This window comes from Dromiciops gliroides, chromosome 1 (genome assembly GCF_019393635.1).
Source record: "Dromiciops gliroides isolate mDroGli1 chromosome 1, mDroGli1.pri, whole genome shotgun sequence".
NCBI lineage: Eukaryota > Metazoa > Chordata > Mammalia > Microbiotheria > Microbiotheriidae > Dromiciops > Dromiciops gliroides.
The window spans coordinates 152,768,550-152,795,666 of record NC_057861.1 but is presented as its reverse complement, the minus strand read 5'-3'; the positions used below and the strand labels follow the sequence as shown (position 1 = coordinate 152,795,666).

At 37.5% G+C, this 27,117-nt stretch overlaps 1 protein-coding gene across 1 annotated transcript in view; it reads left to right on the top strand.

Moving 5' to 3' along the window:
• NECAB1 (N-terminal EF-hand calcium binding protein 1) overlaps positions 1-27,117 on the top strand; it is a 219,486-nt gene that overhangs the window by 86,743 nt on the left and 105,626 nt on the right. Inside the window, exons 4-5 of the mRNA XM_043975891.1 lie at positions 13,428-13,453; positions 23,445-23,542. Of these exons, the coding sequence (XP_043831826.1) occupies positions 13,428-13,453; positions 23,445-23,542 (124 nt within the window). The remainder of the gene's footprint in view (positions 1-13,427; positions 13,454-23,444; positions 23,543-27,117) is intronic.

Here is a 27,117-nt window from a genome sequence, read left to right as displayed (position 1 = left end):
TGCAAAACAAACACACAAACAAACAAGAGTGAGTCAGAGGTGAGAAAAGTGAAGGCATGAGAATAGATAGTAGTTTTTATAAAGGAGTTTGAGAAAAGGAAAAGCTACCTAGAGTCAGGAAGACTCATCTTCCTATGTTCAAATCTGGCCTCAGACACAACTTGTGTGACCCATGGCAAGTCACTTAACCCTGTTTGCCTCAGTTTCTTCATCTGTAAAATGAGCTGGAGAAGGAAATGGCAAACCACTCTAGTACCTTGCTAAGAAAACCCCAAATAGGATCACTAAGAGTCAGATATGACTGAAATGACTGAACAAAAACAAGAAACAAAATGATCCCATTAAGTTTTCCTAAGGATGACAAAGATTTGTGAATATTTGAAGTCAATGGATAGGGGAAAGAATAGTCAATAGGGAGAAATTGAAGGTTATAGGGGGATTAAAGATGATGAAGGGAGCATTCTGCAGAAGGCAAGATAAGGGATTAAGATTTGACTTTGTGGAAGAGAAGGGCCACCTCATTCTCAGAGACTGGAGAAAAAGAGGAGAAAGCAAAGGAGGATGATAGGGAGCTGTGAGATGAAAAAGAAGGCAATAAGAGGGAACTCAAGCTAGAGGAAAGGGAAGCGTAGAACACTTTCTAGCTATATGACCCCAGGCACATCACTTAGCCTGTTTGCCTCAGTTTCCTCAACTATAAAATGGGGTTAATAATAGCACCTACCTCTCATGGTCATTGTGAGGACCAAATGAGATAATATCTGTAAGATGTTTATCACAGTACCTGGCATATAATAAGTTACATGCTAGCTATTATTATTATTATTAATTATCATAAAAAGGTTTGGAACTATTTTTGTATGGAGTTGCATAGTGTGTCAGGAAGGAATACAAGGACTCCTTTGCTTCATATTAATCAATAAGATGAAAGAAGGCACAAAGGGTTATCGCTTGAGAGATAGAACCTTGGAGACCATCTGGTCTACCGCTTCTATTTTACAAAGGAGGATACCCAGGTCCAGGGAAATGAAGTGTATTTATCAAGGTCACACATGTATTAAAGCAACAGAAGCAGGACCTGAAGCTAGGTGTTTTTACTAGAAATCTTGTGTTCGTTCCACTCTCTATCACCCCAAACTCTGTTATCAACTCAGCACTTTTTTGCTATGGTCCAGAATCGGGCAACAGCCAACAATCACTTACTGGTTCTATGTTTGATCCTTGGAATCTGGATGTCCTTTCTTGTTCTTCTGTGCAGTGACTTTTAAATGCTTTTCCAGGGCCCTGATTAGCAATGCATATTTGAGGAGATTTGGCAATGATGTCCTTTTTTAATAGAGCCAGCTGCAAAGGCAGCTTCATTCTTGTGAATCGCCCACTAATTTCTAGGGAGCTATTTGTCTTGAATATTTAAAGGTGTATTGTATTGCCTGGGAAATCTGCATTTTGTCAACCTTTTATAAAATTGACTCACTATTCAGAATAATTTCTGTGGGAAATAATTTTATTCTTGTAATCCAATTGTCCCCTGCTTAGAAATATCACTTAACTGATTGCTTTAACATAATATTAACTAGGCAGTATTTACCAAACTAATTCTTATCCCACCACAGCAATATTAGCATTAAATCATTTATATCAAGAAAAAATAATTCTCCATATGCCATAACAAAGAAATTTCATCCAGTGATTGATTTCTTTAGGCTAGGAAGAAATTAAACCAGTCATTATTCCCTTGTTTTTTTAAAAATCTAATCTGACATTATTAGTGGCTGGCACTGAAGAAAGAAAGTTGGATTTGAAGTCAGGGGATTAGTATTTAAATCCTTACACCTGTAAGATCTCACACAGGTCACTTAATGTCTATGGGCCTGAATTTTCTCACCTGTAAAATGAAGGGGTGGGACGAGAAGACCACTAGAGAGTTCTTTCTAGCTCTAAATCTATAACCCTTTAATAAGGATACCTCAAAATGAGCCAACTTTTCAAAACATGATATGTGGAGAGTCACTGAAACATGAGAGTTCTTCCATTTAAGCAATTGCAAATATATGAAAATTAGGATTTAGAAAGTATAACTTGGGGGGTCGGCAATCATTTGCAATGCAAAAGAATCCACTACTGTGTTTTTTTATGTAAGTTATATGCTGTCCCCATGGAAGAGGGTATACCCACATAGGTTATCTAAATGTGGTTTTGAGGAGAGGCATGAATAGATATCTCCAGAATCTTGATCACCCCTTTCTAACAGAGACTAATATCTGCCTGGAAGAAGGGAGGATAAGGTACAAGGAGGCAAGTCATGACGCTATTCTCTGAGAGAGAGAGAGAGAGAGAGAGAGAGAGAGAGAGAGAGAGAGAGAGAGAGAGAGAGAGAGAAGGGTATTGGACTGGAATTATATCTATCTTCCCCCCAGCCTACAGCATTATATTTTCATAGGTTCTAAAGCCTTCCAGATTGTTGTCCCTTAAAAGGGAAGGAGTACACCAAGTTTATGCCCCCATGCTTGCCTCCTTCCCACCAAATATTTGTTAAGTAAAAGATCTTCACAAAGAGTGAATAGCAAGTGAATTCATTCATTCAAGCAAATAGCAAATGGAAATCAGAAAAGTTACACAGATTAAGGTATCCCAGAAAATACACAGAGTGAACTCTTTCAATGATGGGAGTGAACTGTGTGGAGAAACAGAGAGAAAGAGAGAGAGAGACAGAGAGACACAGAGATAGAGAGAGACACAGAGAGACAGAGAGAGAGAGAGACAGAAACAGAGAGAGACAGAGACAGAGACAGGGACAGACACACAGAGACAGAGACAGACAGACAGAAAGAGACACAGAGACACAGAGACAGAGAGTTAAGGGAGATGAGGAAAACTCAGATCTCACTCAAGTAGAAATTTTCTGGAATCTCTAGGGTGGGGGAAGGCAAGTTAGCTATTCAGGGGCAAGCTGAAGTGCCAGCTCTTCTACTTATTTGTTGCTTCCTAACGTCTTTTCTGTTTGTTTCTGCATAGGTCTCTCCAAAAAGAGAGTCTAGAACCATATGCATTTCTCAAAATAGGAATGAATAATGTCTCCTCTTAAAAGTTCTTTAGCCACATATGGCCCTCACATGGTCACACAGTATTCTCTTTACCAATTTAGAATCACATTCTATAGGCAGTGAACAGCAAACCACAAGCAGTACAGGGCTGCCTCTTCCACACTCAGCTTGGTTGGGATGTGGGTTATATTCCAATAATAAATGTTCTAATTGCACTTAAGATATGATAAAATGTATTTTATTCTCCCCTCATGGATTCACTATCCCATTCCCTGTAGGGGCTGTTCTAAACTTCTCTCCTCAAACCTTCACTAACTTCCCTTCCTTCACTTTTCTCCTCATCTCAAAACCCCTGGACATCACCACCCCCATCTCCTCCTTTATTCCTGCCTCTGATGTAAAGGGGACCCTTTTCCATGGCAAGGCTAGCCCATCTACATATAAGCTGCATCCCACCCCTTCTTGTCTTTTCCAGCAGATTGTTACCTCAGTCATACCTTTTTAAAATAATCATCAATATCTCCCTATCTACTGGTTTCTTCTGGGTTCAATGCTGTGGATCATCTTCTACTCCTTACTTACAGAGAGGGAGGAATTAATGTGTTCACAATATCTCTGGTGAATTGAAAAGAATTTCCAACTCTACTGTGCTGGCAGATTGAAGGTTCCTTCTAAGGATGTCAAGGAGATAGGATGTTGTGACTTGAGAACAGCCAAGAATACTTATAAGGGAAATAGGAGTGAAAGTGGGAAGGAAATATTCAGAGAAGATATTAGGAAAGAAGCCATAGCAGAAAACAAATGAGAACATATAGCTATTGCAAGACTGAGGCCTTTGAGTACAAAATAACCTCATCAACTGATTTACCCCTTCAAACAGTTGTTCTTAGTTGTCACTGGGGTGTACAAATGTTCAAGGAAGACTAGCACCTCTGGTGGGAGGGCTGTTTCCACCTTTGGTATCCACCTGACACCCAACTCTCACCTGTGACTCTAAGAAGCTGGAGCATGCACAGCAATCACACTCCAGTAAACTATTTTGAACAGGCAGGTTAAACGAGGTGGAGGTAAACAAGGGCCCTCAAACCTTTCAGTGAGTTAGGGGAGTGTCTACCCCCAGCACGTGAAGACTTCCCCAGCAGGAGAGGCAAATGTGAACAATTTGTCACAATGGGCCATGATGGTGGCTGAAACAGGCATTGTAAAGCTCTTAATGTTTGGTTAGACATTGAAGATGCCAATGTCATGCACTGCATCTGAAGCCAACACCAGTTACCTTCACTTGGGACTCCAATGACTCTGGAAGAGAGAGTGACTTTGCACAACTCAGTCTCCACTTAAATCCAATTTATATGCAAGTCAAAAGACATCGTCTATACCATTTTTACCATTTTATGATGTTTACCTATCTCAAAGTCCTGTGGTGATGGGCAAGTGATGAAGCAGCAGCTATAGGTACACTGGGAGTTATGGTCACAAGCATTCACGAAGGCAGCCGAGGCCATAGGGTCATCATCTCACTGAACTGAAGCAGCAGTGGGATTTGGCAGCCTCCTAAGTGATGGGGGGGGTCATTTTTTTTAAGGAATTCACTGATCACTTTTTGGTGGGAGGAGGGGGCTAGAAAAGTTGCTCTGAATTTGTCTGCTTCGCTTAAACTAACCCTGGCTTGCTTACCATGGCAGACTGGGATCCTACCCTTTGGTCTAAACATACACAAAAATATGTACAAAAGCTTTTCGAAAAATTATCCCATTCATCATTGATACATGGAATTGTACACACTTGGGGACATTGTGAAATACAGTAGCCCCGAAAGACAAACAGCTCTTAAGTGAAACAAGACTGACAAATGAAGTTCAGCTTACCAAAGTCAGAGCTGGATACACATTTTTTCTGGAGTGGCCACCATGATTAGAAGTGCCATGAAGCTGGCACAGGTTTTGCAATCAAAACTAATCTAATCAACAAGTTTGTATTCCTCTCAAAAGGAGTGAATGTGATTGCCACTTGCAGGAAAGCTCCACCATCATCAGTGCCCATGCTCCCACCATGGTGAACCCTGATGAAGTCAAAGAAACATTTTATGAAGATATAGAGACCCTCATGACCAGTGTGCTGAAAGAGGGCAAGCTTCTCATTCAGGATGACTTTAAAGCCAGAGTAGGCACAGACTATCAGGCACGGCAGGGAGTCCTTGGGAAGATGGAGTCAGAAACAGCAATAGCAATAGTCACTTACTATGCAAGACTTGTGTGGCTCATGACTCTTATCACCAACACTGTCTTCTATTTATCTAAACTCAATAAAACTTTGTGGATTCACCCTCACCAGCAAAATCTGGCATTTAATAAACTATGTTATTGTAAGCAGAAGAGACAGGATGTAAGAGTGATAAAGGTGATATTTGGCACAGAGTGCTGGACTGATCATAGACTCATCTTCTCCAAGCTAAACATTCACATTCAATAAAAAGTGACAGACTAGTCAAGGCAAGATAACTACCAGAAGACTAAATGTCAATACATTAGAGAGCTTCTCTAAGCACTGACAGTTGGTTACTAACTTGGAGGGAAAGCTGAGCCAACACAAGGTTGTCAATAGTGGAGCAGAAAAGGAATGAGCAACTTGCAGAGATTTGGTGTACAGCACTGCATTTACTCCTGTGGGCCAAAACACTCACAGACATCAAGTTTGGTTCTACAAAAATGATGAGAAAATTCAAAAGCTGCTCAATGAAAAACAAGAGCTTCACAGGGTTTTTTCCAGTAGGATAATTCATTTGTCTTTAAGAAGGCAGTGTTTAACTCCTTCAGAAGTAAAGAGCAAGTGAAGCTTAGAGATGCAGGATTCTTGACTCAGTAAAAAGGCAGATGAAACTCAGTTTTATGCTGATAGTAACAACCTAAAGCAGCCTCTGTCTTTTCTGAGGTCCTCTCAAGTTGTCTGAGGAGCACAATTGCTTTACCTTTGCAGAGGTGGTAGGTCCATTAGTATGATACATTATAGGTACTTTCAGACTCCTCTGATATATTGGTCATCTTACTTATTTTTCAATTTTTTTTCTTTTTTTCTATAAAAATTTATTTTATGGGATGGCTCTCTGGGAAGGGCAGAAGAAACTCATGGGGAAATTTCTAATATTCTAATAAAAAGATCAATAAAATTTTGTTTTAAAATGAAATGCATTTGATTATGTATTTGATTATCAGTACTATTGTTAATTTCACCTTTTGAATTCCCAACTTAAATACCATATGAGTCTTTCTTTATTTCCTCAGGGAAGGAGAGAAGACATTTCTCCCTCTGCCTTCAATTATCACTTTGCTTTACATTTTTGGAATACCCTTATAATACATTGTTTGACATTATATTTGCTTATGTACAGATAATACCTAGCTCCATTAGCCAATAAGCTCTGTGCCTTATTTCAACTTCAACAAGCATGAAGCACCTACTGTGTGCAAGGGATCATACCAGGAACTATAAATACAAATATTAAGGTGGAAAAGCACATGTCTTATAAAAAAATAAGTTGAGAGTTGGTAGGGACCTCAGAGGTCATCTAATCCTGGCTCTTCATTTTAGAATTGAAGAAACCAAGGCCCACAGAGATGAGACGACTTTCCTGAAGTCACATGGATAGTTATTGTCAGAGCTGGGATTTGGACTGATGTCTCCTGATTCCAAACCCAGTGTTTTTTCCACTGCCCCTTGCAAGGGAATTAAATTCATTTCCCTGTGGGTAGGACTAAAACACTGAGACACAGAGAGAGAGACAGAGAGAGACAGAGACAGAAACAGACAGACAGAGACAGAGAGAGAGAGAGAGACAGAGAGAGAGATGGAGAGAGGGGGAAGCTTCTGAAAAAAACAAAAAGACATAAAAATTAAGGGTATAAGTAGAAGTGTTGACCTTAGCAAGGAGACTGAAACAGAAAAGGGTGGGGTTTGTTGTATTTTCAAGATTAAAATATATTATAGCTGTTTTAGACCAGTTTTGATACATATATATATATAATGGATTAAATTACAATAACATAAAACCATAATTTAATTTAAGAAATCAGTCTCCATCTTGATTCACCGGGACACTTCTTTTTGTCCTTTGTCAGTTTAATTTTTTGTCATATTATAAATAATGACAGAAAATGGAAGCAGAAAAGAAAAACTTTTTAAAATTGGTTGTTATTTTTGTGTTTTTCTTTAGATTCAGAAAACTCTTTCAAAAAGGTTTATTCAGTGAGAGCTGCCTGGTAACTCAAAGAATTCTTTTTGTTTGTCAATTTTCCTTGGTGGCAATCACAGCCTAGGAAATGAAAATGTTTTCTGAACAAAGCAGGTTGTTGAATTATTTGGTCATAAAACAAATTGGCAATGATTACATTGGGTATAATTAATATTTAACTGTAAATTTTTAAATATAATCACTTTTCTCTTGTAACCCGGGAAGTTCACAAATACTTTTTTTATTATTGAATTAGCATAACATTGTTAACCTTCTATCCATTTTAGGTTTTGAGAGCATGAAAGGTTCTCAATCTGAATGTTAACTTTCATGGTTCGGCTGCCTTAAAGCTTTATACTAATATTGAGGAAAATGCAAAAGACCACCCTTTCCCTATTACTTTTATTAGGACACAAATATAAGTATGGCTGCCCTAGAAAGTTTAAAAAGATGCTTCTAGAAATATTGAAAGTATCAGCAGAAACCTCACAAGTGCACTGCTGCAACTTCTCTGTAATCTGTGCCTTTCTACCAGTAGTCCAAGCAGGACTTGCAAATAGGATGCAGACTGAAGACATTGGTGTTCATCTGTAGTGTTTCTAGATAGCAGGTAGTCTTCACTTGAGGCCAGTCTCATTGTCTATGCTACTGCTGTTTAGACCACAGGTAGAGAGGTCAGATTACTGGTGCTCATCATATTCTTCCTCTGTGGGCAACTCTCCATCCAAGAAGGATTAAACAGAGTGATTAGGGCTGGCAAAGAATGGATTGTTGCATATGTTTTTTAATGCCTTCCCGATTTGGTTTTATATACCCTTTAGTATCTACTGCTTTGTCTTGCATATACTACACACTCAGTCAGTTTTTGTAGAATTATTTTCTTAAGAAGGAAAAAAAAAGTTTTATGTGTGTTGCTAAAGGTTTAGAAAAAGATCAATTAAAAATAGATGAACTGGGAATATTAGTAAAAGCATCTCATCATCACTATTATGTTTCTCTCCTTTCCATTCTTCTCCCATCTAATTTGGCACATCATTTAGATAATGGCATAATCTAAATATTATTTCATTTCAATCCCATCATAGATTTTGGCACATGACCAGCATCTGTAATGTTAAAATTGTTTTACTACAGTTTAATATTTTGCTAGACCTTATGATAAAAGAGCATTTATCTTAGTCAAATACCAACCCTGTTCATAACCCTAGGTTTAAGATATGCAAACTCTGAAAGAGAATCACTTGCCTTCAGAGACATACTCAAGATTTGGGGATTTTCTCTATGCACTGTCTTAGCTCCGTTCTGCTTTTCAAACCCCTGGTGAACACTGTGTTATGTGAAAATGGTTTGCTTCTATTAGGTCCTGGAGAATTCAGGCAACTCCTTATGGAGACCTTCAGTAGTCTATTATTGCCATGACAACCACATCTCATGGTTGAAATTCTAAAACTAGCAAGGGACAAGTTTATGAGGATAAATTGCATCCAGATACTTTTATAGGGTCAAATGCTTTATTACTCTTCTTACACCCCTTCTCCCTCTGCTAATTTTCATCAGTTGTCTGGTGGTTCAGAGTTATCTCTAAAGATTTTCACTGACGACAATGAAAAATTTTTCAATTTGTACTCTCTCAAAGGAATGGAAAAATTCATAAAACAACATTGTATAATAAGGAATTTGACAGTAGTTATGCATATTTTGTGGCTATTTTTGTAAATCTATCAGAGGCAAACTCATTGAGGACAGGCACTATTTTTTTTCTTTTGTCTTTTTATTCCTAGCTATTAAGACAATATTTGACACCTAGCCAGGGCTTAAGAAATGCATACGTGCTCACAAAATAAAATTAACTACTCTATTAATCAGCCAGTAAACTAGCGTTCATGGAACTACATTTGTTCTCCTCTAAATAGCTGAATGGAGTGCTTCCCCTCCTGAAAGTGCTTATTGCATGTAAACACTTTTGGAACCCCAAATTCTCCTTGGGGTTCCCAGGGTAATATTTTGTTATGTTGAAGAGGTAACATCTTGCATTTGTAATGTTGGCAATTGCCAAGGCATTCTACAAAGTGCTTTTGCATGCTAGGATTTCTCAATTGACCTTTACAACAACCCTGAGATTTAGGTACTATGGGTATTTTTATCTTCATTTTAAAGATGAGGGAACTGAGTCTCAGGAAGGTTTGGTGAGGTCTGTGTTCATTAGGTGTTCACATGCACACTTTTAAAGTACACTTCAGTGATTGTTAGAGATGTTGCAGAAGCCAGTGATGTGAGGAAACAACCATTTCAATGATGGTTGACACCATAGTACATAATAAATGCTTATTAAGTGTCAAAGAAAAGTGTGGTCATAAGTGAAAATGGTACCAAGAGTTGACAAAGAATTATCTCAAAACAACCCAATTAATCCTGAGAAAATAAGAAAAGACCTTTAAAGGGGCCTGAAAATCTGAAGCATTCTTAATGATTCCTTTATAGTATGGCATAGCTGTCTTGAAATTGAAAAAAACAAAAACCAATAAAACCAATTAAAAAAAAAAACACTGACCATTGCTAAGAAAAAAAAAATTGTCATGAGTAAAACAGTACAAAGACCAGAGTGCCAGAGATGGGGAAAAGTTGACTTTTATGGAGGAAACTCACTTTTTCATTAAAGGCTATACCAAAACCATTGTCAGAAGTCCATGTGAGCCTGGCATATTTACTCATCTTCATCAAACTGAAAAACATCCATCCCTGAAAATGTTTCAGGATTTTTTAAAACTTCCAGTGGGACTGGACATTTTATCCCATTAAGAGAAAGAACTCCAATAAATGTGTTGATATACCAAGAAGCGAAATTGTTCTGTAGTTAAAAACTTCCAAGGGATACTGCAATACAACCTTGCACCATACCACACACTTCACATATGGTTAAGAAACTTATCCACGATTTGGAGATGAATACATCATTCAGGGTTGTCAGAAATTTCCTGATTGTTGATCCCAATGAAAGTCTGTGGGATTTAATCAAGGCTAGACTTGGAAGATTATACAGTTTGTCAAAGATATGCTTAACATCCAATGTGATAAAAGTATAATTTCATAATGAAGAATGAAAGGAATTTGTTCCACAGTCTTGTGAATTCAATGTCAAATAATAGAAAGCAAGTGATTACTGCAAAAGGTCATGTTGCCTATTAAAATTCCTAACAATGTAAACATTTGTAAAGTTTACAGCAGATCCATAAGTTTAATGGTTTTATGTAGCCCCAGTCAATTCACATCCCACTTTAATAGAGATGACCTCGCCATCATTCTTTATGCCTCTTAGATCTAGCAAAGACTATATTTAGTGACAGGAATCATCCCTGGTTCTGTATTTTCAGTGAGTACACATTCATTTTAGAGTGCCTGTTCCTTTATCTCTTTTACTATACTTTAATGCCACAGTTAGAACTTGTAGTTGTGCCTACATATGTATGCATGTGTGTATAAAGTGTAGGGCTGTTTAAAGACTAACATATGCTCTGCATATGGCTTAGTTGTCCTTTAAATTCCCATGATACTACAAAAAGAAAATATGGTACAATAAGAGATCTGGCTTGCAAAAAATTCAACCATATAGCCCTGCTGTAAATGCATACAATTTACACCACTTCCCACAAACAACAAAGGGAAGTGTTTCAGGCCATGTCCTATATTGTTTTGGTAGCAGCTTACTTCTGTAAAAAACAGATATGGCTACTGGCATGAAGAATACTCTTAGCTCCTGTGGTCTACATCTTGACACAAGAATTTCATTCTTGCTTTTTTTGTTTTTTCTTTTTTTTTTGTGGGGCAATGAGGATTAAGTGACTTGCCCAGGGTCACACAGTTAGTAAATGTCAAATGTTTGAGGCCAGATTTGAACTCAGGTCCTCCTGAATCCAGGGCCAGTGCTTTATCCACTATGCCACCTAGCTGATCCCCTTGACACGAGAACTTAAGGTTTAAGTGTGGATTAGGAGAAAAAAAAGATGAAGAAATGTACACTCCTCTTTCCTTTTTGATGCTGGTGACTACAGGTACATTGCATACATTAACTGATGTGGTTCCTGTGTCATTTGCTTTGCGAAATTTTGTTTTGTTTTGTTTAAAGAGGCTTGTACGGGGGCAGCTGGGTGGCGCAGTGGATAAAGCACCAGTCCTGGATTCAGGAGGACCTGAGTTCAAATCCAGCTTCAGACACTTGACACTTACTAGCTGTGTGACCCTAGGCAAGACACTTAATCCTTATTATCCCCCACACACACACACACACAGAAAAAAAATTAAATTAAAAATAAAAAAAAAACAAAGAGGCTTGTTTAGGGCAGCTGGGTAGTGCAGTGGATAAAGCACTGGCCCTGGATTCAGTAGGACCTGAGTTCAAATCCAGCTTCAGACACTTGACACTTACTAGCTGTGTGAACCTAGGCAAGTCACTTAACTCTCATTGCCCTGCAAAAGAAAGAGAGACAGAGACAGAGACAGAGACAGAGAGACACTGTGGATTTTTTAAAAAATGAATGGGAAAGTATTGTTCTTATCATGTCCATTAAAAATGAGTAAAAAGAGTACTTGAATTGGAATAAAAAAAACCGATTTGAGCTGGCTCTTATGTAAGGGTGCCCCAAAATTCTTATTGCAGTTTAAAAATTTTAATAAGCTAAAGTTGCACCAAGACTTTTGGAACATCTTGAACTTATAAGCTATATAAACTTTGGCAGGTTCCTTAAGCTCTCAGAAACTCAGTTTTCTCATTTGTAAAATGAAAAGAGTAACAATAAGAAAAACATAATATGATGGTGATGATGAAATGCTTATTACCTGTTAAAAGAGTGCTTTTTGTGGAGTTTTTTCTCTACAAAATTCCATATAAATATCACTAGTTATTTTTATTATTTGAACTCCCTACAACAGAAAAGAATACAAATGGCATTAGCATCAATAACAGAAATGTTTGTAGGTTTGTTGTTTGTTTGTTTTGTGGCAGAAGGGCATAATGATAAATCATCAACTAGGAATAAGGAAACCTAGGTCCTGAATCTGGCTTTGCCCATGACTAGTTGTGTGATCTTGGAGAACTTACTTAATACCCCTGAGTCCTAGTATGTTCATCTATAAAAGGATTTTTTTTAAGGCTTCAATTTCTTCATAGATAAAACAAGGGTGGTTGATGACAAGATTTCTAGGAGTTCAAAAGTCTATCATTACATAGTTTTGTATAATTAGCTACAAATAAGGGAGAAAACAAATAGTGGATCCAAGTGTCTTTGATTTGTGTCTAAATCATTCCCACAGATCCATTCCAATAGTCTATGTTTATTCCAGGAGTCATAATGACTTTATGCAAAGTCTCACAACCTTTCTTAAACTCTTCCCTGCCCCTAAACCATTTCCCTCCCTTTCATTCTCTGCTATCTATGAGAGGCATTCTGATATAATGGGAAGAGCATTTGGAGTTTAAAAAAAAACAAAACAAAAAAACATCAGGGATTCTAATTCTACTTTGATCAGTCTCTAAGAGTGAGGCCTTGATTAAATTACTTCATCTCATAGAGCCTAAGGTGTTTTATCTTTAATGGAAGATAATAGTAATTGTGCTACCAATCTTATGAGGTTGTTGTGAGGAAAGTACTGTGCAATGGAGAATAAACTATAGAATCAATCCAACAAGCATTTATTAGGGGCCTAATATTAGGTGCCCCTGTGTTAGGCCCTAGGGGTTCAAAGGAAACAGTCTCTGCCCTCAAAGAACTTATATTATACTGGAGGACTGGAAGGGGGAGATAGCAATATATTCAAGTAAATACCAGACATGTACAAAGTAATGGGGTGATTGGGGGGTGGGTGGGTAGGAGAAGGGAACTAATAACCGGAGGGCTCAAGAAACACTTCTTCTAGGCTACAGCTTTCCCAATATTCTTGAATATTCCAAAGGAGTAGTTTATGCTCTGAAAAATCTGGTTTATGCTAATTACTGATGTGATACAAACAAATGTGGGATTCAGTAGGTGAGTATCTCTAATAGGCATTATTACATAGTGCCTTTTTGTGGGCTAGAGAATGACTATATTTGATTTTATAAAAATCTAAATTAAAATCCAGAGGAAGTAATCTTATTTCTTTTTTCTTTTTATCTTTTTAAGCAATCTCGACACAGAAGAACTATGTGGTAAGTTCCCTTAAGAGAAATTAAACCCAAAGATATCAATAACTGTAACTGAACTTTGTTTGAAATTTGAAGAGAATAAAGGGTGTGATACCCCTGAATCACTTTGGAGAATATATGAGTAAAAAATTTGTTGGTTAAGAAAATACATCAATAAACCTTTAAAGCTAAATTAGAAATGTTATTTCCAAAGTTAATTTACACTCTTAATACTTTACCAAATGAAACAAGGAGGCTGAATTAGGTGAAGAGCAAGGTCATTTCCAATTCTAAATCTGTTCTTATAGTGCCTCAATTTTACCGATAAAATAATTGAGATGACAGGATGCAGAGCAGAGAGCCCAGAATTCAGAACTGAAAGACTACAGTGCCTCTACTTATAACCTATATGATCTTTGGCAAATCACTTAATCTTTCTGAATTTTAATTCTTATCTGTAAAATGAAAATAATTGAATTGGATAAGGACTGTGTCCCTCAATCAAATGTAAAAATGTCATTTCCCTATACCTGTCCAACAGGGCTTGGATTTTGGTTGCCATTTTCAGGACAAATCACTCTTTGGTCATAGTTAAATCTTTGTACAAATACACTCATTGTGGGCTAACCAGTATATACTGTTTTCATCTTTTGGATGAAAATACACTCAAAGATTATGATTGTGGAAGAGGAATAGTTGTAAGACAGAGAGTTTGATGCTATAAAAGATTTATTTGATATTCTCTGAATATCAATTCTATCTTATATTTGTCATACAAAAACTTGTTTGCCTCGGTTCATAATGCCTTTTTTGTTTGTTGTTTAGTCATTTTTCAGTCACATCTGACTCTTCATGACCCCTTTTGGGATGTTCTTGGCAAACATACTGGAGTGGTTTGCTATTTTATTCCCCAGTTCTTTTTACAAGTGAGAAAACTGAGACAAACAGGGTTAAGTGACTTGCCCAGGGTCACACAACTAGTAAGTATCTAGAGTCAGATTTAAACTCGTGAAGATGAGTCTTCTTGACTTCAGGCCCAGAACTCTATCCACTGTACCATCACCTGCCTACACTTTTTAAAAACCTATTTTAAATACCATATTGTTCCCCCAAAAAAATCCTAAACATGAACTATCTCCCAAAAAAATGTTTTTGTTAGAAAATAACTACATAGGTATTAAAGGGAAAAGCAGCATCATTATAGGTCTCATTTAAATCCATATTCTTGGGAAAAGAATATAGACTATACATGTATCCCTTCCACCTCAAGGGAGTTGGGGCACAGTGCTCCTGTAATCTGATAAATTCACATAAAATTTTTTGGCTTTCCCTTTGTATCAGAGAAGTCTGAATTATTATGGTTTTAAAAGATAAACACATTATATTATGCAATACTATACATAAATTTCATGCATTTATGAGTTTCTAAACTTTTTCTGTGTCATCTGCTGCTTCTGCAAAACTCCCCCAAAATTCCCATTTAATTTCTTAGGCTGACTCTCAATATATTGCAACCACAATGGGGAAAGTCGCAATGTGGAAGGGATAACTGTATTCTAATCAATATAGTGATTGTGACAGCTAGCACAACCAAATTTTAATGAAAATGGGCATTTAGAGCTTTGTCTCAGGGTGTTGGGGCAAGTAGGTGGCACAGCAGATATAGCATTGGACTTGGAATCAGAAAGATTCATCTTCATGAGTTCCATTCTGGCCTCAGACACTTAGTGACCCTGGGCAAGTCACTTACTCCTGTTTGCCTCAGATTCTCATCTTTAAAATGAACTGGAGGGCAGCTAGGTAGCGCAGTGGATAGAGCACTGGCCCTGGATTCAGGAGGACCTGAGTTCAAATCTGGCCTCAGACACTTAACACTTACTAGCTGTGTGACCCTGGGCAAGTCACTTAACCCCAATTGCCTCACCAAAAAACAAAAACAAAACAAAAATCAATAAAATGAACTGGAGAAGAAAACCACTCCATGAGCTTAGCCATGATAACTGCAAATGGGGTCACAAATTGTTGAACATGACTCAACAACAAGAACAACAATGACCACATCCCAGGATGTTGACCCCTAAGGAGTGTGCGTCCTGTCCTTTGAGCCTCTGACATGTACCACACAGCACCAGACTCAAGAATCCTGCCCCTCTCTTAGGATCCACCTTCCCCCAATGCCAAATGACCCCAGTCTGCCACTTTTACCTCTTCTTCATCAGTATTCTTCTAGGTACCATCCTAGTTAAGTCTCTAAGTACAACTTGAGATGAGTTCCTATGAGATTTTCTATTTAAGCCATAGACACTTCCCTAAATCAGTATCATAATTTCTAGTATATTTTCCCTTGTCCCTTACTACTCAAAACCCATCTCTAGTATTTAAATATCATTTTTTCAAGTTCATTAAACTGAATTAACAAAAAATTTAACTTAAAATTCCAAATAATAGAATTCCAAAATGGTGAATCTAAGAACACTAATTTTGCACAAGAAATATATATGAATAAATTTACCAGTTTCCAAAAATGTCAATACTTAGAATTTCTTCTATTCCTTCTTTCTCCTCACAATATCTATTCACTGTTAGCCTAAATGAAAATAAAAAACATGAATACAGATTTTTGAGTCAAAAATCAGATGTATTTATGAAGAAATAGACCATTCTTACTGATTAATAAATAAAGATAATCCTCATCTTCTTTCATTTCTTCCACTTCCTGCTCTGCTTCCTGAAGCTGCTTTTCTATGTATTTCTTCTTTGCTTCTGTGTTAACTTACCATCCAGCTCTTGTCTGTCTTGTCTCACACTTTCCATGACATGTTGAAATGTTCTGCTTCATTGCTGACATTCTCATAGGACTGAAGAAGAATTCCATACTTCTTTTTCAGTTCCTTGTGCTTTTCCTGCCACTCAGTGTTTTCAGGAATCTGGGTCCCTCTCAAAGATCCAGTTTCCTTTACAAACTTCTTGTCTTCAATAAGACTTTCTAGAGATATATTTATCCTCCTTTCTTCCTCCTTATATCTAATAAATAACACCCTCCCCCCAAATCAAATTCAACTATTGATCTCAGGGATGCTGGTTTCTCCACCTCCTAGTCACCTCTTTGCTTATGGTAAGGGACTGGGACAAAAGTTGTAGGGAAGGGATGATGAAATCAAGCCTTGAGGACTAATGACTAAATTGAAATCCATTTGCCACCCCACCCCTCTGCCAAACTGAGATGGTCCTGGCCATTTCCTCCTTCACTACCAACATCCTCCTTTTCTGTCCCCTGCTCATCTTCATTGCTTCAGAGAAATGAGGGGAAGGTCAGCTAACTGCTATGCTCTGAATCCTTTACTCTGTGGTGACCAAATTCTTACCGCTCCCCCTGAAACTTCCCTGAACACTTATAAAAAAATAAAATAAAATTATGCTCAGATTTTAAAAATACATAAGGATAGAGACATCCATGTATTCATCTTCTGTTATTTATTCTTAAATTTAAAATAAAAATAAATTTCAGCAGGAAAGAAATAAGGAATTATGGACTGTTCTTCCCACTTATGATTAATGTGAGTCACCGTGAAGCCCATATGTAACAGGGATGAATGACTGGTCTCTTCCAATGCCCCCAAAATATGTATATATACACACACACGTGTATGTGTTTATATGTGTGTACATATATGTATATGTTGATATAGGTGGGGATTATAGGCAATGTGGGATTTAAACAAACATATACTTTGGGGTCTTATACCTTTCACTCAGGTGTGTGATAAATCATTTCTCTAAATTTATTTGTCTTGCTCCTTCAATTTGCTTTCATGCCAGCAGGTCTAAATTCTCAGGGATAAACTACCAGTAGACATTTGCACTGATACTTTCTTATGGTAATGGTGTAACCTTATTGAGGGAAAAATTATACTTCCCTTTTTTCTATCTATACAACCAGTAATAATGACACTTTTAGATATTAAACATAACCATTTATTTAATAAGGCAAAAAACCTATAGCTACAGCTATATTAAAGAAAATACTATATTATATATTATATAATATAATATAGGTATAGCTATGTGAAAGAAAATGAAAAATAGATCACAATACACTTATATGTCTGGATCCCATTTTCTGCACTCAACAATGAAGCAGTCACATACTTGGAAGAACCTGGCATGGAAACACATTAAGGGGGGAAGTTCATATGCTCTGGAGGTTGAGGAAATTCTTGTCTCTACTGAAAATCATTTTTATAAGCTTTCAATTAATCAACCATCAGCCTTGAAAGGGCATTTAGAAAGTATTAGCTCTTAATATAAATAGCAGTTCTCTTTAAGGCAGACAACTAAGATGCCAGGCTCATCAATCCAACCACCTAGAGGCCGTATAGACAAGACCAGCCAATCAGAACAGAGCTTGGGGCAAAACAGCTTCTCCACCTTGATACTAAAACAAGTCCAAGGCCCTCCCTGATTTTCCTCTTCAAGCCAGAGGAGGCAGCAGAGAGCAACAAGTCCTTATACAAAACACCTTTTTTAAGGGCAAAGGCTGTAGTCATTGGAACTCTTGGTGAATAAAATTATTTCCCTCTGATCACTCAAGAATCCCTCAGCTGATACCTTCTCTTAGCTGACTGTAACTGACTTCTCTCTTGACTTTCTGTTTTCTTACTAGAGTACTTTTAGTTCAATGACTAAAATGAGATCCTCTTGACTTGTAGTAAAATGAAACATCTTTTACTTAAAAAGTCATATTTCCCTAAATTTCTCCTAAAATATTGATAGTTCCTTTTCAATCAATACTTCAACCTCCAAAAGTTTATATGATTTCTCATTTTATTAGTTTTACCTTCTTAATCATAATATATATAACACAAAGTAACATATAATATATTATATATACCACAATGTACAATATTTATATGCATATTAGCTTAGGTACCATCATCCTTTGCAGCTCTGTAGTACGCAACATGTAGTCTTTTTTTTTTTTTTTTGTTCTCTGGAAATTTTGTTTCCTCTGTAAAAGCTTTTGCCTTCCCTCTGTTCTCAGAGGAAGGTGTTTCTAAGTCTTTGGGGGTGGGTGGTGGTGGTGGTGAAATCTTTGACTTCCCACTCTCCCACTCAGTCACTTTCTCTAGGTCCAAATAAAAGACCACTTTAATTCTAATTGGACTGTGATTGAGAGTGTATTTCTTTATTGATGAATATCTAAGGACACCCACCTTCCTGCACCCCCACCACACACACACACACTGGGGATAGTGGGAGAATCAGTGCTTTGTCCATTCATGCAATGGAAATTGTCAGTCATGGAACCCCTGATCACATGTACCATTTTCTTTTGGTCAGGGCAATGAGGGTTAAGTGACTTGCCTAAGGTTACACAGCTAGTAAGTATCAAGTGTCTGAGGCCAGATCTGAACTCAGGTCCTTCTGAATCCAGGGCAAGTGCTTTATCCACTTTGCCACCTAGCTGCCCCCTCATATATACTTTTAAAAAAAAGTTTTACTGATTGTTTTATTCTTCTATTATAGATATTTACAGATTACTCACTCCCACTCCAAGAGAGCAAATGTAACAAAATAAAGCAATTAAACAAACAATACAGTGACCTCATCAGAAAGTGCCTGAAATATTCCACATCTGTATCATTCCCAACTGTCTATTTTTAAAAATCAACAGAAATCTATTTTCTTTCCCTCCCACCCCCACCTTATTGAAAAAAAAGAAAAGAATAGAAAAATAAATTTCCTGTAACAAATATGTATAGTCAAGCAAAACAAACTCTCTCAATACTATTGTCTTCTTCTGCACACTAAATCTTTCTTCTCTCCATAATGGATAGCATGTTTCATCATCAGTTTGCTGGAATCAGGAATGGTCACTGTATTGATCATAATTCTCACAGATTTCAAAGTTGTTTGCTTTTCCAGTACTGAACAAATCATTTTATTGGTTCTTCATGTACTATTGAGAGAAGCCAATTGAATATATAATCTCTAAATATCTAAATGGTCTTTTTCCTGTTGCTTTTACTTTTCATTTTTAATTAAATCTTAGGCTACTATTAAAACCTATTTTTACATTTGACACAACATTTCCCACTTAATATTCTCCATTCCTAACAAGATTATTAATTTTTAACATCTACATTCTGGGGGCTAGAAATCTCAGGGCTTGCTGAGTGAGGGTCAGTCGGTCTCAGGATTAATTTCTGTCTCTGTATTTTGACCCTCCAGCCCTTGTGGGCCTTGCAAAACTGCAATGATTTTGCTTTGTATTCATGCCATCTCTGCTTCCTATTACAAATCTAAAGGGAGCAGGATGATTGCTTTGCTGCCTCTAACCAGCTTTTAAGTGTTTTCATAACCTCGCTCTTTTATACTACACCCTCTTTCAAGCCTCGCTCTTGGTAGCTAAGTATTCTGAGGTATTTATAGATTTGTAGAAGATAATTGTAATGAAACTTCATGTGACTGGGTGCTTGATCTGAGAGCATAACAATAAGAAATCTTTGTGAGTGATGCCAAATATATTTAATCGTACAACTTCTGTACTTCCTAACCACCTATTGAATATTAAGCTGAAAAATTCTAAATTGAGTTTAAATAGTATCTCTAAAAATTGAGGGTGTAGAAACCATGAGCCCATATGGTTAATGGTTTTAAGGTCCATCAATCAATCAATCAATCAATCAATATTTATTACATGCCCACTATATTCCAGACACTTTGTTAAGTGTTGGGGATACAAAAAATAGGCAAAGGAGTCCCTACCTTCAAGGAGTTTATAATCCAAGGGGACCAGGTTACCAAAGGCTGGACCATATCCTAGAAACTTTAGTCAGATGTTAGGATAGGCCCTGTTTATATTACCAGCTTCTGGGGTCCTGTATGCCATCAGGGCATGGATTTTATTTAACGTATTCTCTGCCTTAGCACTGACTGGGAAGGGAAGAGGGCAGAAGATGACAGTCATAACCAAGGAGGATGCCAGAAGTCCAGAAGATGTGGAAGTTGTTATGGTTTCCAATCCCGCCACACCCCAAAAATAGATGCAGTAAATTCTGGGGATATCTTACAGTGTTTAGAAAAAATTAGAATAGAGGGCAGCTGGGTGACACAGTGGATAAAGCACTGGTCCTGGATTCAGGAGGATCTGAGTTCAAATCCAGCCTCAGACACTTGACATTTTTTAGCTGTATGACCCTTGGCAAGTCACTTAACCCTCTTTGCCCCACAAAAAGAAAGAAAGAAAGAAAGGAAGGAAGGAAGGAAGGAAGGAAGGAAGGAAGGAAGGAAGGAAGGAAGGAAGGAAGGAAGAAGAAGAAGAAGAAGAAGAAGAAGAAAAAGAAAGAAAGAAAGAAAGAAAGAAAGAAAGAAAGAAAGAAAGAAAGAAAGAAAGAAAGAAAGAAAGAAAGAAAGAAGGAAGGAAGGAAACCTTGAGCCAAAGTTCCTAGTGACATGTTGACCTTTTAGCTTTTTAAGTAAGAGTTAAGTGTATGGGCTTGGTGACAGCATTTTCAGCTTCGAATTTTAAAATTGCTCCTTATTCTATTGTTAATGTCTGGCAAAGTGGCTGGTGAATACTCGGAATATATTCATTGTTAAGCTTTGGTGGCTTGTGGCTCAAATGCCAACTAACTTCTATCCAGAGGACAAGCAAGCATCTGTGGTTACAAGGACAAATGTAAACATTTCTCCTTGCCCTCAAGGGGTTTACATTCTATTGGGAAGATGGAATACAGCATACAAAGAGATAAATTGAGGTGGGAGAGACCAGGAAACACTACCAGTGCAGGCTGGCACCTTCTTTGTGACTTAGTGCCTCTAACCACCAGGGGGACTTAGGAAAGGCTTTCCAGAGGAGATGATGCCTGAAGCATTTTTTTTTGTGGGGCAATGAGGGTTAAGTGACTTGCCCAGGGTCACACAGCTAGTAAGTGAGAAGTGTCTGAGATCAGATTTGAACTCAGGTCCTCCTGAATCCAGGGCCGATGCTTTATCCACTGCGCCAGCTAGCTGCCCCCTGAAACAGCTTTTTGAAGGGGGCTGAGGCATCTAAGAAGCAGAGGTGATGTGGGAGTGCTTTTCAGGGACAGGAGCTAATCTATGCCAAGGCACAAAGGAAGGCATGGGAGGTCGAGTGCAGGGGACAGTAAACAGACAAGATTGGCTAGAGTTCAGAATACAGGAAAGGAAATGATGGGAGATAAATCTGGAAATGCAGCTGGAGCCAGAATCCGTCTCATGGTAGCTATCTCTAGGGCAAGGGCAAGGGCAAGGGGGGTGGGGGTGGGGTAAGGAGAAGGAAGAAAAAAGGGGAAAAAATTTACATGATAATTTTGTTATATATTCGAAACTAAGCTGTGTATTGGAGATTTGCAGTTCCACATATAATTATATTTTTATTTTATTGTTATGAAAATGCTTCTTTTATTCCACAAACTAAAAATAAAATAAAATGTCCAAAAATCCAGAATGTGTAGGGCTTTAAATGCCAGTCTAAAGAGTTTTTATTTTATCTCAGAGTGACTATAGAGCCCCTCCAGGGGCTTGATGTTGTTCACCCTTCCCTCTGGGATATCTGCCACTAAAGAACTATGACCTTGGCAAATGCATTTAACTATTTTGGCCTTCAACTTCCTCACATACAAAATGAGGTGATGGGTTAGGTGATGTCTGAGGTTACTTCCAGATCTAAAAATTTATGATTCTGTGAGTTCAGGCAGAATTGACAAAACCGAGTGCTCTAGTCATAAGACTCTTAAATTGGAAAATATCTTACACTAGATTTCATTTGACACGATCTGTCAGCCAATGTGATCCTCTTCTTTGCAAACTCCCTGGCAGGTTAACAAACACTTACAGTGGTAGGCAGCAGTCTGCCACACAAAATAGCCCAGTCCATTGTGCAACAGTTCTGATTATTAGAAAGTGCCGTCATATATGGAATTTAAATCTGTTTCTCTTATAACTTCCACTGACTGTTCCTAATTATACCATTTAGATTTATAAGGAATATGTCATCTTTTTCAGATAGATAGACAGACAGATGATAGATAGATGATGGGCAGATGCATACATACATAGAAATACATAGATCGGTAGTTACATATATCATACATACAAAGATATAGATGGTAGATACAGATAGAATGAGTGAGAGAGCATTTATTAATTGTTTACTACATGTTGGGTAAAGTTCCAAGCTCTTGGGATGCAGATAAAAGCAAGCCAGACAGTCCCTGCCCCCAAGGAACATACACATCTGTAGGGGTGCTGAAAGGGGGTATTTGCATAGGCATGTTAAATAGATATCTGGGAAATGGTATGGAGGTAGGTCTAGTTCCCTGAAACATATGCCAAAAGCCCCCCTTTCCACAACTAGGAAACCCAGGGAGCAAAGACAAAGGCTGTGGAGAGAGACATAAGAATGAGCCTGGAGAGTAAGTGACATAGTGTGGAGGGGGTAGGAAGTGATTTATCAGGCCTGATTCCTAGAAAGATATCATCAATCAGAACTAGAGACACAAAGGTTGTGTCTAAGGTGTTTTATCTTACAGTTTTTTTAGTTATATGAAATCAACCAGCCAGGTCTTTGTTTCTTTACCGGTTCTTCACTTGAGTTGTCTTCAAATTGTAGCTTAACTGACTTTTCACTTTCCTGGGATATTTCACTAGATTAAAACCAAAATCGGATTTTCAGGTTTTGAGATGGATAGAACAGTGAAATCTGTGACATTCTGCTAGTGAGAGTTGTTGGGTATTTAAACCAGCCTTGTCAGTGATTCCAGATTTATAGGATTTTTGTAGGAAAGAATATTGCCTCAAAGATGAGAACTGCAACCCAATATCTTTCTTCACTGAAGTAAGACCAATTGCCCTATCAGTAACTGAAAACCCCTCTAGTCATAAGTTATCAGTCTTTTCAATAATATTTGAGTTCTGGCTAGATATGCACCAGTGTACTTTTGTTTTTATAAAGTTAAAATACATATTTGCATCTTTTTTCTACTTTCAGAATATTTTTCTCAGCACCTTGGAGAATATGAGAATGTTCTGGCAGCCCTAGAAGACCTAAATCTCTCCATCTTAAAGGCGATGGGCAAAACAAAGAAAGTAAGGGAAAATTTTGTTTATTTCTATTCAATACTTTCTTCCCAAAGTTAAATTTAGTAGCAACTGTCTTAGCATTTTCAAAAATTATTGTGATTCTTTTTTAATTACAAACATTTGATTTCCTATTTTAAAAAAATAATCTATTTATCTAAGCATTCAGTAATGCTGTAATGCTAAGCTTAAATCTACACCTGGGATTCTTAGACTTTTTTATGTAATGACTCCCTTCAGCAGTCTGGTGAAACCTATGGATTTCCCAGAATCATATTTTTAATGCATAAAATAAAATAGCATTACAAAAGAAACCAATTATATTGAAATATAATTATCAAAATATTAAAAACCAAGTTCACTGACCAAAATTAAGAACCCCTGGTTTTCAGTATGACAAACAAATTTGTTGGAAAATAAACTGGTGCCTTCAGGAGAGCCCTGTACTCTATTAACACCTGTATTAATCCTATCCTTATTTTCAACATTCACCTTGATGATATTACTGCTATTGGATACAACTTTTTGATGTACATTTACTTGGTTGTCATATAGAACTTCTATATATTATTCTTCCACACCCTTTGGTTTCAGGATTCAACTTTTGCCTTGGAGAAAGACTTCCATGTAATTGTTAGAACATGGATAATAATCTAGGACTTCTTATTAGTCAACATACATTGCATACATTCTACTGGAATCCTTCAACTTTTTCAATATTGCTCCCAATACTTTTTTTTGTTTGTTTGTTTGGTTTTTTTTTTGGGGGGGTGAGGCAATTGGGGTTAAGTGACTTGCCCAGGGTCACACAGCCAGTAAGAGTTAAGTGTCTGAGTGCGGATTTGAACTCAGGTCCTCCTGACTCCAGGGCCGGTGCTCTATGCACTGCGCCACCTAGCTGTCCCGATCCCAATACTTTCAAAGACAACTTGGGTCTATCAGAAATTTAGAAGTTTGTAAAATGCCAACTGCTCCTTTATCAAGCCATCAGGATATGATCTTAGTCATTGAATACATGGGGAAAAAAGACTTTCTTAAAAGTTTTTGAGTTAGTGCTCTACAATTGCCCATCTTTTGGGGGACTCTTTCCAAGCTAACATTCCTGTCTTAAGTCTGTGATATCTAGGTTTTGACAGAAATCGAAAATCCATTTCATACTGATGTGATTTGAACAGTATTAAATATATCATATTTATAACATATTTCAACATATTCATAATAGTATTCATGGCCTGGCAGACAATACAGCCTACTATCGACTTGATCCCTGAAATAATCTGCTACTCAGAACGAAGGGAGATAACACACTCTTTGGTGCTTTTCCATTATTTCTTGTTACATTGCCACTCAAGTCAAAGCAGATAGGTGTTTCAGTAATGGGGGCTATGTAAAAAGATATTCAAATGAAGCTGTTGAAAAATGCAAAATACTAACTCCTCTGAGCTTACTCTTGTTAAACAGTCTCAGAATTAATTGTTTGACCAGTCAACTGTACAAAATAGAACCAGTGGGAAAAGTTGTCATTTTGCAACTATTAGAGGTAAATAGAATGATGTATCTGAGAGCTACCTTGCAAATTAATTCCATACATGCTTCAGATGAGTCCTACAAAGATTATAGAAAAAAACATTGTCTCCTGGAGGAAAACCAAGAAAGAAAATGGGACAATTGGGTGTAAATTAACGAGTATTTAATTTTACATGAAAATTGAACTTGTCCTAATATTGTGGCTGTTAAATAGGGCATGAGATACAAAATCAGAAATGAAATGCTATCTTGCTGTTTTTAAAAACAATTCTAGGGGCAGCTAGGTGGCGCAGTGGATAGAGCACCGGCCCTGGAGTCAGGAGGACCTGAGTTCAAATCCGGCCTCAGACACTTAACACTTACTAGCTGTGTGACCTTGGGCAAGTCACTTAACCCCAATTGCCTCACTAAAAAAAGAAAAAAAAAAAGAAAAAAACAGTTCTAGGGTTAACTTAGTGCCACCATTTTTAGAAGTCTCTAGATATCCTGAGATGCCGTCTTGCTTCTCCCATTAATTTTGCCCCCCTTCTCCCTTTTTCATTTCTCTTTTACCTCAGTCTATTCCCTGGGCCACCTGTGCGGTAGGATGTGGGAATGGTGGTTGGTCACTACCATGTGGAGATAGGCTACTAAGCCCCCAACCCCACTTCAGTTCAGTAATTCTAGAAGAAAGACTATGTTGGTCTCTGTGAAAAAAGAAAGATAATAAAAAGTATTTGCATACATTGTGAGTCAGATGGCATATTGCTTCCTGATGCCTTCATATTTGTCAGGATTTTATAGTGAAAATCCTCTCCAATTTTTACCTTTCCTCCACCATCTAGTCTTAAGATATTTCTGTATAGAAAGTTTGCAAGAATATGGAATTTTCTGATTTTCCACAATGCATAACCTATTATTTGATGACAGTGGCAGTAGGGGTAGGGGGAATAACAACAGCTCTTATCCTAAAATATTTGCAGGATTCTACTGAGACTTTGTAAATTCTCCCCTGGGATGAATTCCTTTGGCATTGACCTATGAATTTGAGAGGGATTGTCTTTTAGAGGCTACCACAGCATCAATAAAAGAATGGGAAACCCCTTTTCTGTGAGAGGCAGCTAAAGAGTTGACTAGGATTTATCAAGGCCTAGGTTTGATTCCTGTCTCTCATATTTACTAGCTGTGTGACCATGGGCAAGTCATTTAAGTCATCAAAGCCTCAGCATATTCATCTTTAAAGTGAGGATATACGTAACTCTGCTACCTACTTCACAGCATTGTTGTGGGACTCAAATATGATAATGAGGGTAAAGCATTTTTTAAATGTTAGTTATTTTTGGCAAGAGTCACCCCATCCACCAAAGAAAGCAATTATAGGCTACAAATTAATGCAAGGGAATGTAATGTGTTTTTTTAAAGAGAGAATGTAATATGCTTGACAACTTTAAAATTATTAACAAGAATCATATAATTGGATTCAATAAATAACTGATATGTTAACCTCCTGTTATGGTAGACAAAAGAAGAAGAGACTGAGAGAAGGGAGAAAAAGGTGGAGAGATGCAGAGAGGAGTAGAGGTAGAGAAAAGCTGGAGAAGGGGAAGGAGAGGAAGCAGGAAGAGAGAAGAGGAAGAGAAGAAGAAATGGAAAGGGAAGGAAGGGAAGGCAAGAAGGGAAGGCAAGGGAAGGATAGGCAAAGAGACAGATGAGAGGAGAGAGAACAGGAGTGACAGTGGAACAAACATTTCTCAAGCATCTTCTATGTAGAAAGTACTTAAAGGACAAGATAAAAAAGACAAAGGGACTAGGAAGAAAAGAGGGAAAAGAAGGTCAAGAAAAAGGAAACAGAGAAACTTAGTAAACTCTAAAGTATAAATTTTAAGTAAATTATTCATCTCACCCTGTAACTCTTGAGTCTGTTCTAGGCCTGTGTTATCATGAGTGAAGAGGGGAGGAAGATTATTGAGTTCAGGGACCAGTTTGACTGGAACATAGAGTTTGTGAAAGGGAACAGCATAAACTAGGAAAGAGAGAGCCAAATTGTGAAAGGCTCTTTCCATTATGCCTATGCTGCC